At 33.7% G+C, this 25,201-nt stretch overlaps 1 protein-coding gene across 3 annotated transcripts in view; it reads right to left on the bottom strand.

Moving 5' to 3' along the window:
- Positions 1–1,593: 1,593 nt before the first annotated feature.
- Positions 1,594–25,201, bottom strand: part of phf2 (PHD finger protein 2) — a 58,027-nt gene continuing 34,419 nt past the window's right edge. Inside the window, exons 14-22 of one of the 3 annotated variants that reach the window (XM_005169292.6) lie at positions 24,439–24,554; positions 21,950–22,128; positions 20,665–20,732; positions 17,868–18,037; positions 12,434–12,711; positions 9,113–9,208; positions 8,890–8,999; positions 6,372–6,666; positions 1,594–3,887 (exon numbers count right to left, since the gene is read on the bottom strand). In XM_005169292.6, coding sequence (XP_005169349.2) covers positions 3,799–3,887; positions 6,372–6,666; positions 8,890–8,999; positions 9,113–9,208; positions 12,434–12,711; positions 17,868–18,037; positions 20,665–20,732; positions 21,950–22,128; positions 24,439–24,554 — 1,401 coding nt within the window. In that variant the 3' untranslated portion in view covers positions 1,594–3,798. 3 annotated transcript variants of the gene reach the window in all.

The following is a 25,201-nucleotide window of genomic DNA, read 5'->3' on the forward strand; positions in this document are numbered from 1 at the left end:
TGAACTATCTTTTTAATGTAATTAATTAGTTATGAAAAAATAATGTGCTGACATTTAAACATATCCGCCTCAACCCCACACCTGTGTAAGTCATCTTACAATACATTTCATAGTTTTTTTAAGATATTGGGGGAAAAGTGTGTGATTTATTAGTTTTCATCTCATAATTATATGATTTAATATAGTTAAGCAACGTCACTAAGTGCTGTTTTTGCCCTGAATAACAGTGAAAATGTCTTAAAATAATATACATCAGGTCAGTAAGTAAGAACTTAGTAATCTTAGATAATTTTAGACAGTATGGTCTGTTTTTGTCAATACAAACTAAAGCCACAACAGAACTGCTTTGAGTCTCTGATCAAGACACACCTGAGTTTCCTTTCTGAATGAATCTGCATTTTGAACAAACCAAGTGAATCAATCATTCATTTAAAATACATTGTTGTAACTTACAGCAATTAGCAAATAACTGTGACTTACGTCATTTAGCTTTAGTTTCTTATTTAATAGCAATCTAAATAATTTTATGTTTTCATTTTAATACAAAAAATAAAATAAATAAATACAGAAATGTCAGAATGTTTTAGGCAGAAATGTAAATTCTGCCATCACTTTCATGCAGGTCAGTTAAGTTATGCAACTGTAAGTAATGTTTATTCAGCAATAATTATCCAGCACCAATAGAAAAACTGTTAACGTCAGAGCTTATCGATACTTCGGTCCTTTATAATTTAGCACCGATACTGATATAGTACTGAATTTCGGTACCCATCACTACTGATTCTGAATGAACCTGCATTTGGAATAAATCAAGTGAATCAGTCATTCATATAAAAGAGCCGTTCATTCCTGAAAGTATCATCTTGAAAAAATTTAGTGAATAAATAACTGTGACTTGCGACATTTAGCTTGAGTTTCTTATTTAATAGCAATCTAAATAATTTGATATTTTCATTTTAATACAAAAAAATAAAATTGAATAAATACAGAAATGTCGACATATTTCAGCAATAGACGTAAATGCTGCCACAGCTTTCATGTTGTTTCAAACATATTTAAAGACAGCTGTTCTGGAGCTGCAGTAAATGCTCTGTAAACATATTGAAATACCAATTAAATACCACAAAAGACATAAAAAGTCATGACCATACTAGCCTAAAAGTTTGCCCACCATAATGTTTTAAATTAAAAATATTTATTCCTAAGGCTAGTTTTTATGGTCTGCTTTTGTCAATATCAACTATAAAGCCACATCAGAACTGCTGTGAGTCTCTGATCAAGGCACACTTGAGTTTAAGAATGAATCTGCATTTTGAACAAATCAAGTGAATCAATCGTTCATATAAAAGAGCTGTTTACTTCACTGCTGAAAGTAACACCTTAAACGAATTAAGTGAATAACTGTGACTTACCATTGTATTGTAGCTGTAAAACCTTGTAAATGTCTACTTGATACATTTAGCAATTATGCAATGCACTTATTTTGCGATTATTGTGAAAAATGTTCTCAATCCACAGTCCTGGTTAACAACAAGCAGCAAGTGTGTTCATTTAAAACCGATTTTGTGAGTCAAAAAAAACAGAGTGCACGACTACAAAAGTATCATTCACTGCCATGAAACAGTGGATGCATTTAATTGTTTGAACATATAAAAATAAACCACAACAAAGCAACACACATTTTGTACAAATAAAAACCTGAAATAGTTCCATTGACAAAGATTCTGAGTGTTTCGATTGGGAAAGGTGGATACAAGATTTACATTGGTAACTAAAACACTGCAATTTATGAGCACAGTAAACCTGGTTAAGAATGTACATACTCTATTACCAAAAATAAAACTCATGGCATGATAGAATGGATCTTTAAAATAGCTGCTTAATAATAATAATAATAACGATGTAACATTTCGTATTGATGAGCAGTTGCACTTGATTTGATGAAGACGATAAAGACATATGGTTTTGCTAAGACAAAAAATAAAAGGAACTATTGCCCAATGTTAATGATAGAAGTGTCCTAAGGGGCTCACAGACTGATAAAATATTTCAAAGAAAACCTCTTAAGAATTATACAAGTATAAAAGGCTACAAACATTAATAAATTACATCACTGACACAGAAAACACTTCACAAGGTGCTAGTAAAATAACTTTAAAATCCATCAGGGGTATTTTAGCTCAAATGTCAGGCTGGTCGTAGAAACTTGATTTTATTCTCTCTCTTCTCCCCATCATAAATGAATCATAATACACATGGTTTTATGCATGTAAGGCCATATGAGAATAAATGTTACACTGTTTATTTTGTTCTCCAGGCAACACCTTTTGTCTAATGTAACAGAATGAAACAAAACAATTGTAAAAAAAAAAAAAAAAAAGAAATGATTAAATCAAATCTGGTATTCTGTGTCAAACGAAAACATTTAATTTTAAACGTACTGACTATTTCTATATCTTTATATATATTTTTCCGTCTGTAATTAGCAAAAACTAGTAAAAATGTATAATGAAGTATTAAGGAGGAAAAAAAAGGATACAAAAAGTAGTCATTTAAAAAGCTATATACAGGCTACATTCTACATACTGTACTGTGAAGCAATATAAATGCATATTTCATTCTAGGGTAACTGGTGCTGCCTGTGAAACAAACAGAAGACAGAAAGTATCCCCATGTAGTGAAATGTCCTGGATGAGGCTTATCATCAGTGCTGGAGATCCCATTGATGTAGTGTTACCTTGTCTGTTTTTGTTTGGGCCGAGTGTTTCGTATGGAACTGTAATAAGAGCTACATTGTCAAACAATAACATAATGCGAAAAACAGGATGACATGCGATTGATTGTAGTATCAATGTCTAAAAAAATATATATATAAATATAAATAAAATGTAACTTTTGTATGGCTGAAATTAAATATTTCAGACATGAAACTTACTGGAAATATGGTTTGATATTGATATGTGTGTTTAATAATCCGTCAATATATAAAAATCGACGTTTTTTCATCACAAAATCATATTTCTTTTCCTATGTTAGTAAATAAAATAAGAATAACAACATAAAGCCGCTTTACTAATTCCTATTTGTGCTTCACTGATGTTTTGTAAGTGCCTTCTGGCTTTTTCAAATCTACCTATGACATGAAAAATTATATTAAGTCAATAAATATCATCTGTGATAGTGCTTTGCAAACAGAAAAGTACTCTTTTTATTTAGCCGTGTTTTTTGTGTTGTCTGTTCATCTCTTTTGTTTAAGAAAACTTAAAAGGGTAAAAATCTAAATCAAAATCACCCGGGAAGTTATTAAATATCATCATATGTTTAAAAATAGTTGTTTAAAAAAATGAATGATAAGCCACATCCAAAAAGCAGTAATGAACTTTCCGTGTGCAACCTTCCAGCAAACTCTTCCCCCTTCGAAATTATAATGCATGCAACTGGAATACATGCAGGGGATACTTTCTTTATCTTGGAATGACTGCTATGTATCTTATAATATATTAGCAACCCCTGATAAAACTGATAGCCGTAGTAAAACAAGACAAAAATCTTCTTACAAAATATTAATAGCAGGTATTCTGTACATTTTTTTATATCTGAAAGTTATAAAGTAAAAGAAGAGGCAAAAACCTATCTGAGCTATGTTCTTCTTAGAAATTGAAAACTTGTGGGATCCGTTATGATTTTTTTACTCCGCGTCCTCCCGTCTGTTTCAGTCGCATGGAGGGAGAGAGGGAGGGATCAGTCCGAGGGTCCATAAACATCAGGAGAAAGTCTGAGTCGCCCTCATTGTCCGTGTTACAGTAGGAGTTTGCCATTACGGTGAATCTTTAAGATTTTTCCAAGTCTCTGTTTGGCGGTGGCCATTCCTTTCTTTAGCCTCTTGGCTGAGAGCGAGATGAAGTGAAATGGTTAGCATGTGCAAAAACACTGTGTATCAATGCATTATTACACCACAGCTGCGTCAATCCATTACGAACAGTGCAAAGTAAACAAACCTTTAAACATGAATGCATATTCATCACAGAAGGTTCTATTAAAGGAGAAATATTTCAGCTCATTTTTAGTTGAGTTTCTTTCAGTTGAACACAAAAGAAGATACTATAAAGAATGTTGGAACCTCAGTAGCCATTTACTTTCATAGCATATTTTTTTTTCCTATAAAGGATGTCAATTGCTAACTATTTCTAACAAATTTATAACTATTTCTTGTTATACCCTTTCTGAGGCATATGTAAAGGGTTTTTAAGTAGTTTTCTTAATATGTTGTAATGAAATCTGTGTTTTTTAAGTCAATGAAGATAGTAGAAGTCAATGATTTATTGTAATTATACACATTTACTGTTCCAAAATATTATAAATATTTGCTAAAAGGTCATATAAATTGTGTTAAAGGAGGACAAATGTTGCTGTTTTTTACTAAGACATTTAAATAAAATGATTTTACAGCAGTAAACACAATACTGTGATACCTTGAAACCATGATCTTTTTATCCAAGGTTATCATTCCGTCAGAATCTTATACCTGCCCATGCCTGAAGTGCACTCATGTAGAACAAATGACTAAAATCTATCAAGGAAATAAAAGACTTAAGGTAGTTCAAAAAACAATCAAAAGATGGTTGTTTGATGAGGATAGTTAGTTTGCATGGTGGATGATGATTTTATTTTATGTTTTGTATTGTGAATAATTTTGTTCCTGTTTATAAATGTGGAGGTACTGTTTGTTTTATACATTAACTGTATTTTGCAGCCATACTTTGTTTTAAACAGCAAGGACCACAATGGAAACAAGCCCAGGGCTTTATTGTGTTTTTATTCTCAATGATTTTATTTCAAAATGTATGGGATACTTGTAGTTTTGTACAATTTGTCTGGCAAATAAAAATGTAATCCACCATTCTTCAGAATATATTCTTTTGTGTTCAACAGAGGAAAGAGTCTCGTGTAGCACTTAAGGGTGAATAAATGAATAGTTTTGTTTGGGTGAAAATTTTTATCAAATGTAAATCCTAAAAAACTGTTTTAGATTGTTATCTTCTATATTAGTATAATTATTAATATTTATGTATTTTATCTTACGTATTATTTATTGCTGTGGACGACTTTTAATTGTTAAAATATTTTTAGAATAATAAAAAAAGTGATATTTATAAAATGTGGTAAACTTGATCTGTTTGTCATGACAAAGCTAGAGAAGCTGATGAGGCAATAAACTCAAATCTCTCTCTCTCTCTCTCTCTCTGGGTGAACTGTTCCTTTAAGATGAGACACTACTTTATTGCACTTTATCAATGTGTATCAAGTTTTTAAGGCTATTTACGCGAAATGAGTGATTTTTTCTCCTTAATGGAGTGATAAATCAGCTGCACTTTATATCAAATTATATAGTTTTATCCATATCAGTATAATCAAGCTTATTACAAAGGAATATATTTATACATATTTTTTCTGATTATAAAAACTGTTTTATTCTACAATTATAAAAAAGTATTCTCTTTCTGGCTCTTTGCAGTATTTCCTGACTTATTAGAGTCCCCAAATTTAAAATGTTAAAATTTTACTTTAGTAGGCCTAAACCTGACTTCATCCAGTGTTTCGATTTTTGTGCTACAAACTAGGGCTGCACAATACTGGAAAAAAACTGACGTTGTGATATTTTGTTTTTCTGCAATATGTATTGTAATATGAATAGAATTTCACAATATGACAAAATATGACATAAAATATAATATAATAAACATATTACAAGCATAAATTAGTAAAAACAAAGATACAAATTAAACAAACAGTGCTTTATGGTTCTCTGGAGAGCCTAACAGTGTTGAGGCACAGAAATGAAAAGATCAAATGTAAAATAACACTAAAATCTTTCATAAAACATCCGTTCTCGTCTCAGGACAATTTGAAAAAACTTTTGTGATCCAGTCAAAGTTGACTATTATAGTCTTTATTCTTGAAATAATTCAATGCAATTATTCTTTGTTAAAGCCACACATTTGATAATTTCTAGTGCCCAAATGGTTTAAATTCGCTTAAAATCTTGCATAGTCACATGCAGATCTAAAAAAATCTGGTTAATTACAGTCCCAACTCAACATTGCAGATTGGCATTTTGTGATATTAATGCTGAAACGATATATTGTGCAGCTCTACTAGAAACATATGCAAATTAGCGCATATTTCCTAATGCAATGCCTCATTTGCATATTTAAACATAACGTTTTAGAAAATCTCAATTATAGAAATAATTCTGATTCTTAATTTTGAAATCATCTGTGGAAGTATGATGATTACTATTAGTTTTATTGTTATGTTTCTGCTTTAATACTCATCACAGAAAACGCTATTAACATTTATGCTGAAATCACCTTTGGAATCTGTCGAGTTCCCTCGTTCGACTTTTGCTGGCGGGACTGATGAGGCGTTCTGAGATGACGATGATGATGAAGGCCGTCTGTGGCTGAGGAAGACTCCGGGGGCCATGGGTTGCGAGCCGCCGGCGCTTTTGCCCGTTCCAGTGCTGTATTCGTGATCAGCCATGTTGCTCTCGGAGTCTGGAGTGGGTTCTGGAGAGCTGCTGTCATGAGAGAGTTTGTGAGACTCCTCTGCAACTATGGGCTTCTTTTTGGCGCTCTTTTTCTTCTTCTTGATCTTCTGCTCCTCCTGTAGTAAAATGGAGTTAGTAGAGGCATTTGGCGAAATTGCTTTTACAGATGTTTTCTATAAAAGTAGAGGCTATTAGAAAGGATTCAAAATTCTTGAGTTCATCTCTTTGGTGTAATGACACTCGACCTCTAGAAGTTTCTCCAAAACCAGATGATTGGGTTCTGCAGGGTGATTTGGAAATGATCCAAAGAGCATCATGTACTTGGATTAAAGGAGTTCAAAATTTAAATGGTCAATACATCAAATGTGTGACCTTACATTCAGCAGGATTTCAAAATAGACATTTGGACTCTTTAGTAAAGGAAAACAATGATATAGTTTTATGCATTATTTGCTAGGGCTGTATTTGTAAACGCATAATTAAGATTGTGATTTAAATTCAATTAGGCTGGATGTGCTTGTTTTTAGGGCTACACTTTGGCCAAATTGTGATTATCGTTTTAAATATTAGAACAGCATTAATAGTAGATACTAATACTCTGATCATGATTACAAATTAATAAGAAAACATTAAAAAGTCCCCCAAAAATTATTTGACAATTGAATATTGCATTTTTGAATGCATGTTATTACCTAGCAGATACACAAAATCATAAGTTGTTAATATTAGGTTACATTAAGGTCGTTACATCAAGTGATCAAAATTCAATGTCTAGCCAGCATCTAAGAACGTTATTTTGACGTTCATTATTGACATCAAATGACGTTGATTTTTGGTTAATTTAGGTTGTGTTGGAAAGTGACCAAAATCCAACATCGAGCCAACATCTTAAACCAACGTCATATTGACATCTAATACTGAAATTTATTTGTCAGGTATGGCAACCAAAATCCAACCTTTGATAGACATCATAGTGGTAACATCAACACAACGTCAAGATGTAACATCAATAGACGTTGATAATTGTTTGATTTTAAGTTGGACACTGACGTTAGCCTGACATTGGGTTCTGACGTGAACCCGATTTTCATTTCCAAACAAAATGCCACCTCCCCACGACATTGGGGTACAACGCCAATCTGACATCATGTTAACGTCCTGTGCCTGCTGGGTAGTGGCCTAATCTCCTATAGCACCAGCCTTAACTAAACATTTTTCAATGGCCAATAACCCTCCAGAAGCCATCTGACTGACATATTATTGAACCAATTGCAGTTAGTTTTGTTCAGCGTCATGTTTAGAGACAAAAAAAAATGTAGTATTGTGGTCCCTTCACATGTTCTTAGATGTACTTTAAAGACATAAAGTGGCATACTTTTGAAAACCAAGCATTTAATTGAGCATGACAATTTGCTAATTGTAAACATGACGAATTTCTTCTTCCATTTGATAAGTTTTGAGTTCCAGGTAACGAATGCAACACACTCGCAAAAATCAGATGATGCCTTAGGAACTCATCAGGCCAAGACTTTAAGTGGCCCAATCTCAAAGCAGATAAAGAGAGTTTGGGCAAAATGGACTGAAAATGGTGACATGAAAACACTCGTGATTGTGTGAAAAAAGAACGAAAATAGTAATGTATGAACAAACTCAACAATGGCAAAATAGATCGCCATTGTAATTGCACCACCATTTCATAATATTGGTTCATGTTACTACAAACTTAACAATGGCAGAATAAATTGCCATTTTTATTATGTCACCATTTCATAATATCAGTTCACATTACTACAAACGCAACAATGGCAGAATAGATCGCCAATGTAAATGTGTCACCATTTCATATTATCGGTTCATGTTACTACAAACTCAACAATGGCAGAATAAATCACCCTTGTAGTTACGTCACCATTTCATAATATCAGTTCATGTTAATAAATTGCCATTGTAATTGCCTCACCATTTCATAATATCAGTTCATGTTACTACTAACTCAACAATGCCAGAATAAATTGCCATTGTAGTTGCGTCACCATTTCATAATATCGGTTCATGTTACTACAAACTCAACAATGGCAGAATAGATCACGATTGTAATTGCCTCACCATTTCATAATATCGGTTCATGTTAATACAAACTCAACAATAGTAGAATAGATCACCATTTTAATTGCCTCACCATTTCATAATATTGGTTCATGTTACTACAAATGCATCAATGGCAGAATAGATCACCATTGTAATTGCGTCACCATTTCATAATATCAGTTGCTTTGAAGCTAACCTATAGATATTTAGTATTTGAAATAACTGCTTCATAACGAACGTAAAGCATTAACCTGATGCGACAATTTAGCTGCTGCGGCTGCCAGTCCTGTCTCTATAGATGCCACACGTGCCCCTTCCCGAGCTGGTCTCTCTTGCCGCGGCACAGTGGGCCCAACTCGAGCTGCAAAAGTGAATAAATACTCATGAACATAGTGACAATCATGAATATAATCCCACATGATTACCTCTACATAACAGTCAGTGTCCTACTTGAAACTGCAGGTATCATACTACCTGTTGGACTGTATGGAGTGTCGTCTGTATTTTTCCTTTTTTTCGATCTTGATTTGAAAATGGGGTTATCCTCCTCTGATTCCAGAGACGGATAAACTGGAAACAAACAGGGGAAATACTAGATTAAAAAAGGAAAGTCTGTTACTCTATACATGGCACTGTTGATTTGGCTTCTCATAGTCTTTGAAAGATCACTTAATAAAATGCGCAATATCAAAGTGCACTACATTTTAAACACACAGCTCAAACATGAAAAACCACCCTGTTTTTGCACTCCATAAACTACAGCGCTAAGTATTTTCCCATTGGATGGGATGTTAGCGTGACACAGATGCACGGCAGCTGTTCTTTGCTCTGCATGCACCTAAGTTTCTTTGAAGTCAACCACTCAAGAACACGCAATTTCCAACAATTAAATGATCAGAACCAAGAAAAAAAATGTTTAGAGAAAGGAGGAATGCAAGTGCTCTTGATATAACGCTCTCTTAGTGTGAGTCTGAAGGGGAATGTGCGTGCTAGTAATGACTAATTAGGGTATCAGATCAAAAAGCATTTAAAACAACAGTTTAAAACTCATGCTAATGGATTATTAACAGGCTTCTAATGGTCTTGCTGTTCTTGGAAAGGGTTCACAAAAGCTATAAAAGGGACCACTCAGAAAGGAGGGCTTGAAAAGTTCTTGCTGAGAGTAAACACTGCTGTCAGTTTGCAGTGAATGAGAACCCTTAAGTTCAAATCAAACTCTAATCAGAATGTTGATAGCGCAGATTTACACTGTTTTGCTTTGCTCTAAGGGCACCTGCATGGCAATTCCAAGTCGTCATGAAACATCCTTGACAAATTGTCTCAGAGGAACTAATTGGTCTTGATAATAGTGCAAACAAGCTATTCAAGATGAAGGTATGAGAGAACTGGAATCTGTTCTCCAAATGGCTTCTTAAAGGGATAGTTCGGACACAAGTGAAGAATCTGTCATTATTTACTTTCTTGTCATTCCAAAACTGGATGACTTTATTTCTTCCAAATGTTGAGGGTCCAACATGGTCCCATTAAAGGGATAGTATACTCCCTATTTAATATACTCACTATTTAGTCACCCTTGAGTGGTTATAAACCTTTATGAATCTCTTTATTCTGTTATGAAGATGTTGTACACATGAGAAGATAAGAAATGAAGCTGAAAACCTGTAACCATTGCCTTTCATAGTAGGAAAAACAAATAGTTCAATGTTTACAGCTTTCTTTTTTCTATTTACCAGAAGAAAGAAACTCAAACTGGTTTGATAAAAATAAAAGGTGAGTACATTTTTTGTTGAACAATTCTTTAAAGCTGCATAAATTAGTATAACTTTATTTTATACTGACATTTTATTTTATGGTGTCTTTTTTTTACACATTCGCTAATCGGAAATTTATCTGGCAATTATTTTACACAGTGGATATTCTTCCTGCCACCACCCAGTACTGAGAGTACAACCCTCAGTGCTGGGAAAAAACAGACACTCCCATCCACACAATGTGAACAATTTTAGTTTATTCAATTAAACTAAATTGTTAAAATGCCTGGAACTGGAGAACATGCAAACTCCACACAGAAAGGCTCCTAGTCCTTCTGGGACTCAAACCAGCAACCTTTTTGCTCTGAGGCAACAGTGCTAACCACTGATCCACCGCACCACATTGCAATGCCACATGTAACTAACCCTTAACCTAACCCTAACCATGTAGCAAATACATAAAGTTAATTAATAATTCTCAGTACCTAAATGTATAGCTGCATTATTTATTTATTTATTTTTTCTTTTTCTTTATTTAGCCAGGAGATTACATTGAGACAGTACTATCTCTTCTTCCAGTGAGACCTGGTCAAGACGGTTGCACAAAAATACACACTAAAAAAATTAATAAAAAAAAAAAATCATAGAAAAAAATACCACAAATTTACCATTCGTAAAAAAGATCAAATCATTAAAAACAATTACAGGTATCCTTTAAAACGTTATACAGAAGATGTTTAATGGTATTAGAGTCGATTGTAACAAAGACAACAACAAAAAATAGTTTTAAAATAAGTTATTTAAAAGAAACCATGTGAATTGCTGCAGTCTAATAATTACTCTTATGACAACATGTGATTGGGTTTCATCCTCATTTTCATCACGCTTTACATTGGCATCAGTATGTTTTGGTTCGACACAGTGAAGTGTGAATACCTTGTTTTGGTGCCTTCTCTCTTCACATCCCATAATGATCACATTAGGTCAGTAAGTGGAGAGTAGGTGATCTGTTTGCATTCAACTGCATTTGACCATGTGCATTTTTACACTATGAAAACAGTCACAATCATTGCTTGTGTTTTTACTACCCCTGGAAGTGACTGAAAGTGGAAAAGCTTGAAATGTTTTAAACCCTGTTAAAATCAGCAATTAGTGACCATTTGTGATTTAAATTGATGGAAAAAACATCACAATATGTCAGAGATGCCCAAACTAGGGCCTGCGGGCCAAAGTTGGCCCGTTTGTAGCCTTTGGTTTGGCCCAACATCCCATCTGAGAAAGGAGTATAAATGATGGGCAGGGTTGGGGCCAATGATTTTAACAGAGGTTGTAATTTCTAGCAAAACTTCATTCTGTTATAAATGGGATGGTTATTACTGTAATAAGTTTATTATAAAGACGTAAAAAATGTATACTGCTTTAGTTAATACAAGGCAAAGTTTTCTAGCTAATTTCAAATACTATTAAATAAATTCGGATGTACCCATGGCATCTATATTTACCTTCGGCCACTAGCCTCAATCTAGTTTTGTTTTTGGCCTTTTATAGGAAAAGGTTTGGGCACCCCTGCACTATGTAAATGAGGTATACGACTGCACTGGCTGTATTACTGGATGAATCATCATTTTTGACTAAATCTCCAAACAAATTATTCAAGAAAAAATACATTTTCAGGGACAGTCACTTGTTGCCTCTACCTCTAACATAGACAGTTGTAACATCGTATCTAGAACTAGTACATCTGTGATATAAGAATTTATAAATGCAAATAACGTTACTGTGAATATTGAAGACTATAGTTTAAATACCATACATGTAAACTGCATTCTCAGTTTCAGATGCAACACAAACAGACTTTAATCACACTGATCAAACGCAAAAAAAAGTCTAAATCTAGATTGCAATCTTTTAACAATTACTCTTGCGAGCTCTACAACAACAGCCCTAATTTACATTACATAAACAAAAACAATGAGATTTTTCAGAGCATTTTCTGTGTTCTTTAGAAGACAGCCAAAATGTTGTGGGTGAACCAAGTACTTACCATAATCCGAGTCCTTAAAGCAAGCCTCCAGATGGTCCTGGTCATCATCGAACATGTCCGAACTGTCCACGCTGCTGCTCTTTTGGGTCTTTTTGGGCAAGCGTTTGGCAGGTCGTTTGCTGTTCCCTCCTGCTCCGGCCGCACCGCTTGGCTTCTTGCTGGCTGCGCTGCTGTGCGAGTTGTTCTTAGCTTGGCTATTGCTCCAGAAGGGTTGCAGGCAAGAGTCCGAAGACTGCAGGTTAGCCATGGACAACATGCCCTGGATGGCCTCCTGTGTGCTGGGGGATGCAGGTGGCTGACTGTAAGTCCATCAATAAGAAATACACAACACACATGTACATTACTCCAAGTGTCAGTGGGAATGAGAAGCGATTCGAGTTTTAGGAAGTGAGTCGGATGATGGGAAGCTATGAGGATGGAGATGAACACTTAGAGGTGATGTGTGTCCTTTTTGCAGAACTGATGTGACAGGTAATGTGTAAATAGATGTGTTTGCATCCCAGATCCATGTTTTATTTATATTATAAATATGAATATTGTGAAAACTGTGCTTATGAAGCAATACTTGAGGCCAAATTATTGTCACATGACTTTAGTGAGATCAATTTTGATGAACAAGTTAATATCTGTATATTGTAATTCCTTCAAATCTTCCTTCGTAAAAACTTCTTAATTAAAAAAAAAGATAAATGCTTGCAAATATAGGTGTCAAAGATGTCCATAGCAAATTATCAGATCTTTTTATGTAAAAAATATGCATAAGAATCAACTAATCCTTACTCATTAAAATGTGCATAAGAGTATGGGGTCATACAAAATTGTATTATATTTTAAAGAATAATAAAAAAAATAGTATTTTAATATGTCAAACATTATATCAAAATATAGATATCAGTGCTTCCCACAAAGAAATAAAAACCGAATATCTCTGAAAATTGAAATAATTACAAGATTAAAACTTAATTTAAAGATTAAAGCTTATTTAAATAAGGTAAATGCGTTGATTAACCATTAATTATGGTGTACAAATATTTTGCAGCCAGTTTAGACCAGTCATTTTCCATCTCCTTCAACCATATAGTAAACTATTTCTAAGTGGTGTTTTTATAGGTTAAGTAATCTATTGTTTACTTTTTCTCTCTGTCTTGCGGCTGTGCATACTGTCAGCTGTGAAGTAAGTGGAAAGTAGTATTTAAAGTAGTAATGCAAAAACGCATACAAGCTTTGGAAAGTGAAAGCTGAATCCCAGACATTTTAGGAGATTTAGAGACCCAGACTGGACAAACTTTTGAAGTCCTAAAAAGGTGCGCCTCTGTGGGTCTGCAAAACAAGTGAGATTGTCTGTTGCGAGTGCTGACAGGTCTCACACACAGAGAACGAAATGGGTAAACGAGAGAAGATTCCACTACTTAATCGATAGCGGATGTTTTGGTTATATTGGGTGGATATAAAAAAAATGTTAAAGGATGTTAATAATGGTTAAAAAAAATTTACTAAATATACTTGGGCAGTCGTTAATATACTAATTAATAAACATGTGTGGCCAGCCCACAAAAAGTCTATGTATGGGAAGCACTGGATATCGTAGATACGTGTGTGTGTGTGTGTGTGTGTGTGTGTGTGTATGTACAGTATATATATATATATATATATATATATATATATATATATATATATATATATATATATATATATATATATATATATATATATATATATATATATGTACAGTTGAAGTCAGAATTATAAGCCCTCCTGACTTATTAGCGCCCCTGTTTATATTTTTCCCCCAATTTCTATTTAATGGAGGGAATATTGTTTCAGCACATTTCTAAGCATAATAATTTTAGAAACCTATTTCTAATAACTTTTAGAACTTAGAACTTTTATTTATTATAACTGATTTATTTTATCTTTGTCATGATGACAGTAAATAATATTTTACTTGATATTTTTCAAGACACTTCTGTACAGCTTAAAGTGACATTTAAAGGCTTAACTAGGTTAATAAGGTGAACTAGGTAGGTTAGGGTAATTAGGCAAGTTATTGTATAATGATGGTTTGTTCTGTAGACTATTGAAAAAAAATAGCTTAAAGGGGCTAATAATTTTGTCCCAAAATTGTTTTCAAAAAAATTAAAAACAGCTATTTATTAAATATAAAAAAAAAAAAAAAGGGGGGGGGGGGCTAATAATTCTGACTTTAACTTTATGTATATATATATATATATATGTGTGTGTGTGTGTGTGTGTGTGTGTGTGTGTGTGTGTGTAAATTATTAGCGCCCCTTTGACTTTTTTTCTTTTTTTAAATATTTACCAAATAATGTATAAAAGAGCAAGGAAATTTTCACAGTATGTCTGATAATATTTTTTCTTCTGGAGAAAGTCTTATTTCGGCTAGAATAAAAGGAGTTTTAAATTTTTTCAAAAAACATTTTAAGGTCAAGATTAATAGTCCCTTTAAGCTATATATTTTTCTATAGTCAAAAAATAATAATACCATAGTTGAGCAAACCATCATTAAACAATCAACTTGCCTAATTACCTTAACCTGCCTTGTTAAGCCTTTAAATATCACTTTAAGCTGTATAGAAGTGTCTAGAAAAATATCTAGTTAAATATTATTTACTGTCATCATGGCAAAGATAAAATAAATCAGTTATAATAAATGAGTTATTAAAACTATTATGTTTAGAAATGTGTTGAACAAATACTTCTCTCCGTTAAACAGAAATATATATAATATGGTAGTATGTAGTGTAGTATATTTTTTTAATACTGAAATCATTACACACATCACCTTTAAGCCATAAACATGGTTGATGTCAATCATGGCGAAAGGACTTTTCCACTGCAGCTGATTTATGACATCATTATCTGCACTTTTGTAAAATAGGAGACAACGTTTGTAATTATCTATAATCAACTGAACATGTGTGGGCCTGGCGAACGAACGTAAAATCCAATAATTAAGATTCAAAGCAATGCAAGGTGTTTTTAAGAAGCAAACCCAAAGCTACCTCCATAAACTCAAACATACTTCCATTACACTGAACTTTCATTCAACCAAATCTAGCAGCTCAACGCAGAACTTACCTGTTCTCTCCTATAATCACATCTGCTCATGCATTAAGCCTTTTCTAACTTCCCTCTCTCTCACCAAATATCCAAGTTTATTCCCTCATGTAAGAAATCACAAATCTGCACGTCAAAAAGATGATTCTACCATGCAAACTAATCTGACTATTGTGTCCACATCTGCTTTCGAACTTGAGGAAGCCAGCAGAAAACTACAGATTTAGCCTGTGCAGATTACCACCTATTAAGTGATTAACCAGTGAGGTGGAACAATGAGTCAAGAGCTCGTTTAATGTGGTCGCAACCAACTGAGAGCATTTCCTCCCCACGATCCTACAGTCGTATGTCAGCTTTAAAAGCACTGAAAAAAATATATAATTTGAGAAATTAACATATTTCAGCCATGTTTTCGCTCTCATTTTGCGTTTGAGCTGATTTGCAGCTTTCAGCGCAGTGGAAATAGACCATCAAAAATGTGCCCAAAACAGCAAACAGTAAAAATGAAGAGGAATGGCCTAAAGCTTTTGCAGCGTTTGACAAATTAATAGTGCGGAGGGATTAAACAAATAATGCCAGCACATGTAAACCGCTTAGAAAGAGCCGTGCAAACTATTACTTTGGCCATTGTTCGACATACACTCGAAACATCTGCTGTGTTTACAGTGTGAGCTTTAAGAACTAACACTTAGGCTAGAAATATGACATGTTTTAGTTCTTTAAGAATGAGGAACACGCTTCATCATGTAACTTGTATGTTCTTTTTGGCCCTCCGCCAAGGACTAAACATATCCATAATCTGCGATGTATAAAGCATATCACATGAGTCATGAAATGTATGAATTAGGGATGTGCAAAACTGACCAGTCGATGGATTGTCTAAACAACTTGTCGCTTGTGTAATTACGCTAGTTTAGGATCATGTGCACCAAATACTAGTGATGATTCTTCACTTCAGACACATTCTTGTGTTCAGGAGCAGACTGATAGAGAGTAATATTCGTGTAAAAGAATGTAAGGTCTCGATTTGTGTATTATGAAACTATTAAACACAGAGATGCAGAACAGGGCCTACAGTAATAGTTCAAAATCGATTTAAAATGCAGACTGAATGTAACAATGCTCTAATCAGTATATTTATTGGCTATATATTTACCATATTTGCAGGAATGTAAGGCAATGTTTTGTTTTTTTAAATAACTTGAAATGTGTTGTGACTTCTGTGCAATTAACAATTAATGCAAGTATTTGCAGATAACATATTACACATGCTACCAATTTTAGTTTCACTGTAAGTACATTTGTTTTGGCTTGACATTGATCAATGCCATTTAGAGTGAAAGGCATAACAATTTCTGTTAATTTTATATTTTCAGTCACTTTTTTCTCCTAAAAAATGTTTATTTTGAAGAATTTGCTATTGAATGACCGAAACAAAAACAGCTTTCCACATTGTATTTGAAAAATGTAAATTAAGTTTTGTTTTAAGCGGCCTATATATCAGATATCTGCATCATATAGATAAGGGCTGCACGATATTGAAAAAAGTTGTAAAAATGTTCTCTGAGATATATATTGCGATACAAATACAATTTCATCAGATGACCTGAATAGCTTTATTTACAAAGTCATTACTTTGGATTGATTAAGAGGATTTTGTATGGGGTGAAAAATGAATACCTTTTTTTATGTGATTTATTATATAATTACAATAAACAAACTACAATCATAAATAAACACAATGGAGCAAATGTTAAAGTGAAATCGTGCTGTATGGTTTTCTGAAGAGGGTCCAGCAGTATTCAGTTACATATATTATTGAATAATCAAATGCAAAATAACATTGCATAGTCTTCATCATATAAGTAATTCAATAAAAATAATCTTTATTAAACTTCTTTATGTACTATTAAAATGCTTTAAACTCTCTTAAAATGCTCACATAGTCGCAAGCCTTAAAAACACATGCAGACAATACATTTCACTCAATTCTGCAGTGTCTCCACAAATACCTGTGGTTTCTGGTCATCTATAATCCTAACTCAACATTGCATGTCTTGTGATGTGACTATTGCGGATGCACACATTGTGATATCGATGCTCAAACGATATATTGTGCAGCCCTAATATAGATTAACACATCGGTTATTGGTTGCGGTCAAGGTTTCCATAACTGAGCACCCCTACTAAAATACTCTCAGAGAAGTTGCTTCTCCAAATTTATCCCGTTTGAAAATGTGCGACTAAAAGCTATTTTTTTTATAAAACATTAAATAATGAAATAACTTTTTATTAATCAGCTAGGCGAAGTCTCGTGTTTCATCTAGCAGAAAATGGAGAGGAATCACGTGTGTACCTGTTGTTGCTGTAGTCAATGCCGCCCACTTGTTTGCTGGCCTGCAGGAGATCCAGGATCCCAGCTGAACTGCCACCTTTCTTTTTCGAGACCTTTGAGTTGCGCCCTTTGACGTCTGTCTTGGCCTCGGTGTCTATGTGAAGCGATTCCTCATCCGATGTATCTGGACTCTAAAGTAATGCAAGCAAAAACGCGTTATTTAGTGGATGTGCATGATTTAAAGTTTTAAAAAACATACAAGAAACTAGAAAACGTTTTGCATAAGCGAATTAGTCTTTATAACCATTTAGCCTTATGTGGCTGTTTATGTCACGAGGTAAAAACTAAACAAAAATGGTACTTTTGAAATTCTGAGTAAAAAAAATAGCTGTACATGTCCCGACGCAGTGTTTCTTCACAATGTGACATCAACATCTACTGGCCCATCATGTACTGTAAAAAATGCTGGGTGCCAAACAAATCCTTTATTTTGTCCCAACACAAATCGATTAAGTTAACCTAATTGTTTTCAAAAATTTAAGTTTATTAAACATAAAACAATTAAGTTGTCCCAAAAAAGAAAAACTCAGGATTTGTCTCTTTAATTAAGTGTACAATGAAAAAAATCTGGGTTCCAAACAAAGTTATTTGGAATAAGGAATTAAGTAAATTTGTTAGTTTTTACAAATCTAAGTGGATTGAACATAAAATAGGAGAGGCGCGGTGGCACAGTGGGTAGCACTTTCGCCTCACAGCAAGAGGTCCACTGGTTTGAGTCTCGGCTGGGTAAGTTGGCATTTCTGTGTGGAGTCTGCATGTTCTCCCCGTGTTCGTGTGTTTCCTCCGGCTGCTCCGGTTTCTCCCACAAGTCCAAATACATGCACTATAGGTAAATCTGGTAAGCTAAATTGTCCATAGTTTATGTGTATAAATTAGAGTGTTTGGGTGTTTCCCAGTGATGGGTTGCAGCAGGAAGTGCATCCGTTGCGTAAAACATATGCTGGATAACTTGGCGGTTCATTCCACTTTGGCAACCCCAGATTAATAAAGGGTCTAAGCCGAAAAGAACATGAATGAATGAATATAAAACAATGAAGTTGTCCCAAAATAAAACTCAATAATTGTGTTGTTTCAGCCAAACATATTTTTGAGTGTGTATAATGCAGTGCTTGTAGTCATTTTTGTAGGTCCATGACAATGAGGATTGATTTTGATATTGTCAGTTATACAAAAAAAAGTTAAAAAATAAACAAATAACCATTTTTTTTGCTTTTTTTGCTAGAATTCTTCCTTTTGTTCTTCACTATGTAGTCTCTAAGTTTTACAAACTCATAATTCTGAAACAGTGTTCATAAACTTCTCACTATGTTAAACCAAAAGAAGTTTATAATAGTAGAAGACCTATTCTTTTCCTCTCCATATACACCAGACACCTTCTTATAAACACCTCATGCTTCTTGGAGAACATTGTGGAATTCTGAGCTGCAATTAGGGCTGGGCAATTTGGCCTAAAATCAAAATCTCGATTAATTGAACATTTGAACTCAAATACAATTAATGAACAATTGTTTTATTGATTTATTTGATTAATTTGCTCTCATAGTTCAATGTCAACAAAGGTTTTGTACAGTAAATATACTCACATATTACAATTAATAGATGTTTGAATCAAGGGTGCATTACTTGATTTTAATATAATTGAACACACAATATCTATGATCATTTATTGAACATCAACATTGAACAACTGAAATTAAAACATCTAAAACCAGCAGTCTCTTTTTCTCTTATAAAAATGTGAAAATAAATAACTTTTTGAAAACAAAATGAATGATTTTCAATGTTTTTCATATTAAAAGTAGAAAACAAGCAGTATCTTTTCTGAATGAAATAACTCTTGTATATCCTGTAAATAATATTTTAAACATTGCATTTCTCGAATCTTCTGTAAACAATATTTTAATGTAAGTAATAATTTTATTATAATAAAAAATATGCCATCTCAAGGCATCTCTGGCGCAGTTTCCAATCATCATCAATGTAGTGCAAACTTGTGACGTGTAATTATATTTTAACGAAGGCTGTGCCGGATCATACCCATACATTTGACGCAGAAGTATAAATCAGCCTTAACTGAGCGGGGTCACGTGACTCCAGACGGGATGTAGGGAAAAGTAGGGAAAGTCTGTGAAGGAATTGACGTGGAAAATTTTGATCAATTATAGGTTCTGAATGCTGATTTTGATTACCTTTCGATTAATCGCCTAGCCCTATTTGCAATGACCATTTTTTCTTCTTCTTTATTTTAAACCCATGTCATAAACAAGCCCCTAAACCCTGTCATTATCCAAACTGCACTTGATTGATCTTAGTTTTATGGTAGGGCTTTTATCAGTCTATCCTACAGCCTTCAGTAACCCTTCACGTAGTTCGCCTGTGGGCCTCTGACGTGATTAACTTTCTCACTCTCATTTGATTCACTCTACAGCTATTTCCTTCATCAGCTTTGAGGTGATACTTGGCTCCGTCCTGTAGCTTGTTTTCTTTGATTCGAGCCGTATGTTGGTTTAAGTCTGAACATTATGGGTGATTTGTGTTCACTAAGAACTTCATCGATGCCATGTTGTTAACGCATGCAGAAGGAATTAATCAGCTACTTCATGAAATAAAGATCGCAAATTTGGATTGGGTCCTAATGTCTTCCTGTTTAGTGTCAATCAGCTTTTAATGCTATCACCGCTGTCTGATTAAAGAGAAATATTATGGATGTTCTGTTAAATGAAACTGGACTTGATCTGTAAGTGGAGTTGATGCTCACCTTCATGTCCGACGGCGGTAGCTTTGGCTTTTTTGATGGCTGAATTGGCTCTTTGATGTTTGATAAAACTGTAAATAAAGGCAGATGTTGAGCATTATTTTCACATAGTATGGAATGAAAGATTTATTAGTAATTAGTTACAAGACACATGCATTTCTTACATGGAATCAGTTAGTTGCCACTTCAAATGTTCTGTCACTCATAACATTTTATGATCAGCAATGAAAAACATTAAGACACCACTTGGAAAATGTTTAGTTTCTCTAGATTTATGTGTTTGAGTAAAAGGTCATTTTGGTTTAAATCTGTAAACTACTGATAAAATAAGGTCAATTGGAAAGTTTTTGCAGCATAAAATAACAAAATAAATATGTTTTTAGACATTTATTTACATTTTCAGGGAACACAATACCAGTATTTTACCTTAAGAGGAATTAGGAAATCATTATTCAATAACCCTGATTTTGGAACACACTCGTCCGTAATTTTGACACATTGTTAGTTTCGGTGCGAGAAAATTATATATTTTTTTTTAAATTTGGAAAAAATGTTTTTGGACCTTTTCATCAGATATTTTACTCAAACCCATACAGAAGTAATCCAGTAAATCCAGATATTAAAGTATCTTTTTTATAGCTTCATGTGCCACCCGGGGACCAAAATTAAATTTGCCGATTGAAATGTAAAATAAGTCAATAAATTAAATGTACATGGGGCAGAAATGCAGGAATCCAACTTTTCCCTGAAAATGTACAATCAGAGGTATATGGAGAATTTGTTTTTAAACTTCATCAACTGCATTTGTGAAATATTTCTTGTGAAAAATGGCCTGATCTGCTATAAATGCTTATAAATACATAAATGAACAAGCTCAATGTTTTTACTGTAATTAAATCAAAGTTCAAGTTCATTTATTTATTTAGAGTTTATTTAGTTTATTTATTCATTTATTAGGACAAAAAGTTCTTAAAGATCATCTATGAGTTGAAACATTTGGCTTCATTCTATTCAAACTAAACTGGCAGATATTGCGAAATGATCATTTTTGGACCCTTTGCCCACTCTTGTTTGTGTGGTTGTTTACAGTTTGTTGCTAAAATTTCAAATCAATAATAATTCAAGACATTTCACTCATGTTGGCTTAAAATCAGTGTAAAATGCATCAGATGTCTGCAGATTGCATCTGGTCCTGATCATAAAGTCTATAATCATTTCTTGCTCTTAAATGATGTTTTATTCAATCAGAAAAGCTCCCCGTCCCAGATCACATATCATGAAAGCTTACAGGAAAACTCTCTCTTGACTGCGTTCTTTTTCCTCCTGATTGGGAATTCCTCAATCTTCAGCTCTCCTTCATCAGAGACGTACTCGTACTCGTCTCTCACAGGCTTGGGCTTTTCTTCTTTAATGTTCTGTATCGAGCCAAAAACACTGGAATTGGTCTGGGTCTTCAGCATCTTTGAGCTAAAGAAACAATTGAGAGAAGATAATATCAGATTTCTGAAACAAACTGGGGCACGAAGAAAGTACTACTCAAACTACTCGAAATTAGGATCTTTAATCAAATTTAAAAGCACTTACATTACCTAGCATTTTATTATTTTCAAACATGAAAAATGATAAAAGTGTCAAACAAATTTAAATGTAGGTTTTTTTGAGCAACGCTTGAGTTTTGCAATGGTTACACGTTCAGTCCACACTACGCCGAGCCCCGAAAATGGATCTTTTTGGAACGCTAAAGAGGCCATTTTCATTTTAAAGCACTCCTGTTGCGTGCGTGTCAGTGTGAATGGGGAAAAACAGAGACATCTGAAAACAGAGGCGTGGCTACCAACATTCATGCTACCTGATTGTGGCTTTTTCTTTGTATTTTTTCTATGTAACTTAAAACTTCCCGAGGACACATCGGGCAAATCTTCAAATGTAACAGCAGTGTACTTTTATAACGTCATTCACCCTGGCTATGTTTCACAATCTTAACCATAAAATAAAAACATGACATAAAGAATTTTTATATTTAAAACCTAAACATAAGTGACACCAAAAATGTTAAGGCATCGTGTACATATTTATATGACCATCATCTTCACTGTGTACAAATTTATAAAAAACGAAGCCTAATAACTGCCTCCTTTCATTTTCATTGAAAAATATGAAACATTAGGCTCATTGTGTGGTTTTGGCAAAGCGTGCTTAATGTCAGGCTTTATGAACACAATAAGAATTATCAGAGGAAATGCATGGTGAAATTCGAAATAGCCATCTCTTTTGCTGAATCATTTTAATAATCAGAAATAATTATAAATGTATAAAGTACAATAAGTTTATACAATACAGGAAATAATGGAAAGCAGTTGAAGTCAGAATTATTAGCCCCCCTTTGAATTTTTTTTTCTTTTTAAATATTTTCCAAATTATGTTTAACAGAGCAAGGACATTTTCACAGCATGTCTGATAATATTTTTTCTCCAGGAGAAAGTCTTATTTGTTTTATTTCGGCTAGAATAAAAGCAGTTTTAAAAAACATTTTAAGATTAATATTAATAGCCCCTTTATGTAATATTTCTTTTTGATAATCTACAGAACAAACCATCGTTAAACAATAACTTTCCTAATTACCCTAATTAACCTAGTTAAGCCTTTAAATGTCACTTTAAGCTGAATACTAGTGTCTTGAAAAATATCTAGTAAAATGTTATTTACTGTCATCTTGGCAAAGATAAAAGAAATCAGTTATTAGAAATTTGTTATTAAATCTATTATGTTTAGAAATGTGTTGAACAAATCTTCCCTCCGTTAAACAGAAATTGGGATTAAAAAAATCCAGCAGCAGATTCAGTATGGACTGAATGAAGTTGGATTAGGCATGGGCCAGTTTAAGATTCTGACGGTATGATAACCTCTGATAAAAATATCACGAAATCATGGTATTGTGATACTGCTCTAAAATAAGTTCTCTTTAAATGTCTAGGTAAAAAACAACAACTTTTTCCTCCATCAAACAAAATATATTTTATTGTAAGAAATATTTTACATATTTTGGACCAGTAGCTTTTGATGTACAATTTTTTTTCTGCTGAAGATTCTGTTGCCCTAAAAACTTAATAAAATAGTTGTGAAAAACATATAAAAAAACAAATAAACAAGCAAACAAAACCTTACACATACCTTAGAAACGGTAAAACAGAAAACTTTGGCAGTTTTAAAACCTTGACTTTTCCAAAGCATGGTATACCTTGAAACTGGTTATCGTCACATGCCTAGGTTTGACTGCTTTCAGGTAGGCAGGTGTGCTAAGAGCTCCCGCTGACTGCTTTCAGTGCATGCCAGAGTGCGTGTATGGTCACGTGATGTGCGTTATCAGCAATGTAGTGTGAACAGAGCTTTTCAGAAACGCTAGATAAAACGCCAGAGTGGACGTAGATCGTTTTCGTTCTAAAACGTTGTTTTAAAATGAAAATGTATTAGTGTTAATGGGGCCTTAGATGCATATATCTTGATCTAAATGACAATGGAATAGTATTTCACACATCGTTTATTACTTTATTTGAATAACTCTTTATAAATTCTCTTTAATAATTCTTTTTACTTTTGTAAATTCTATTTGATGTGGACACCAAAAAAAAGATTTGCCCCAATAAATAAATAAGTACATATTAATTATGACTATATTATTACATTATAATAGTTTTTGTAAATCACTTTATTATTTTGTATACATTTATAATCAATTTTACAAATTAGAATGTGAACACTGGCTACATCTCCACTTACCCCAGCAACTTCTTATTCGATAACGAAAATGCGAATTTGTTGTCTTTATGGCTGAGTAGACTTTTGTCGAATTTGTGCTCTTCTTCCATTTTCAATAAGGAATCGGGTTTGCTGTTCTGCAAGATGAAAAGAAACACCAAAACAACAGTCAATGCTTTGAAACTCTCCCCGTCTCGAGGCTCTTCACTGTCAGTCGCCATCAATCCGCAGCGATCAGACGTCAAAGACCTTGAAGACTATCTAGTAGAGACTCCTCTCCATCTGTAAATGCTTGGCAAAGGAGCACTCGGTTCAGGAGACTTGGAGCGACTACAAACATTCCCGGCCTGTCTGGCATTGAATTTTCCCTCTTGAACGAAAGCCCCGTAATGCCTTCCGTTCAGCAGAATTAAGCTTTTCCTACAAAAACCATGTTATCCAAAAATAATGACACAACAAGCAGAAATGAAGGCATGTGTAAATACTTAGCTGACATGTCGTGGATGTGACATAGCATTATGGCATTAGGTAAACTTGCTTTGATGATCCCAGAACAGAGAAAGCGTGACTGAACCGCAGAGTTCTTTCTGCTGATTGCTTTGATCTGAAATGTGTAAATCGCTTCTGGATGATCCTGAAACCCTTCTGCACTACATTTCAACTTGTCGGGGTTTGATATTGTTTGCCTGAATTTTCAATGAACTGATTTGTGTTTGAGGAAATCATTAAGCGATGCACCGGAGATTGACGTTTATTATGATCATCTAGCACAGTGCTTTCCAAA

This window comes from Danio rerio, chromosome 11 (assembly GCF_049306965.1).
Source record: "Danio rerio strain Tuebingen ecotype United States chromosome 11, GRCz12tu, whole genome shotgun sequence".
NCBI lineage: Eukaryota > Metazoa > Chordata > Actinopteri > Cypriniformes > Danionidae > Danio > Danio rerio.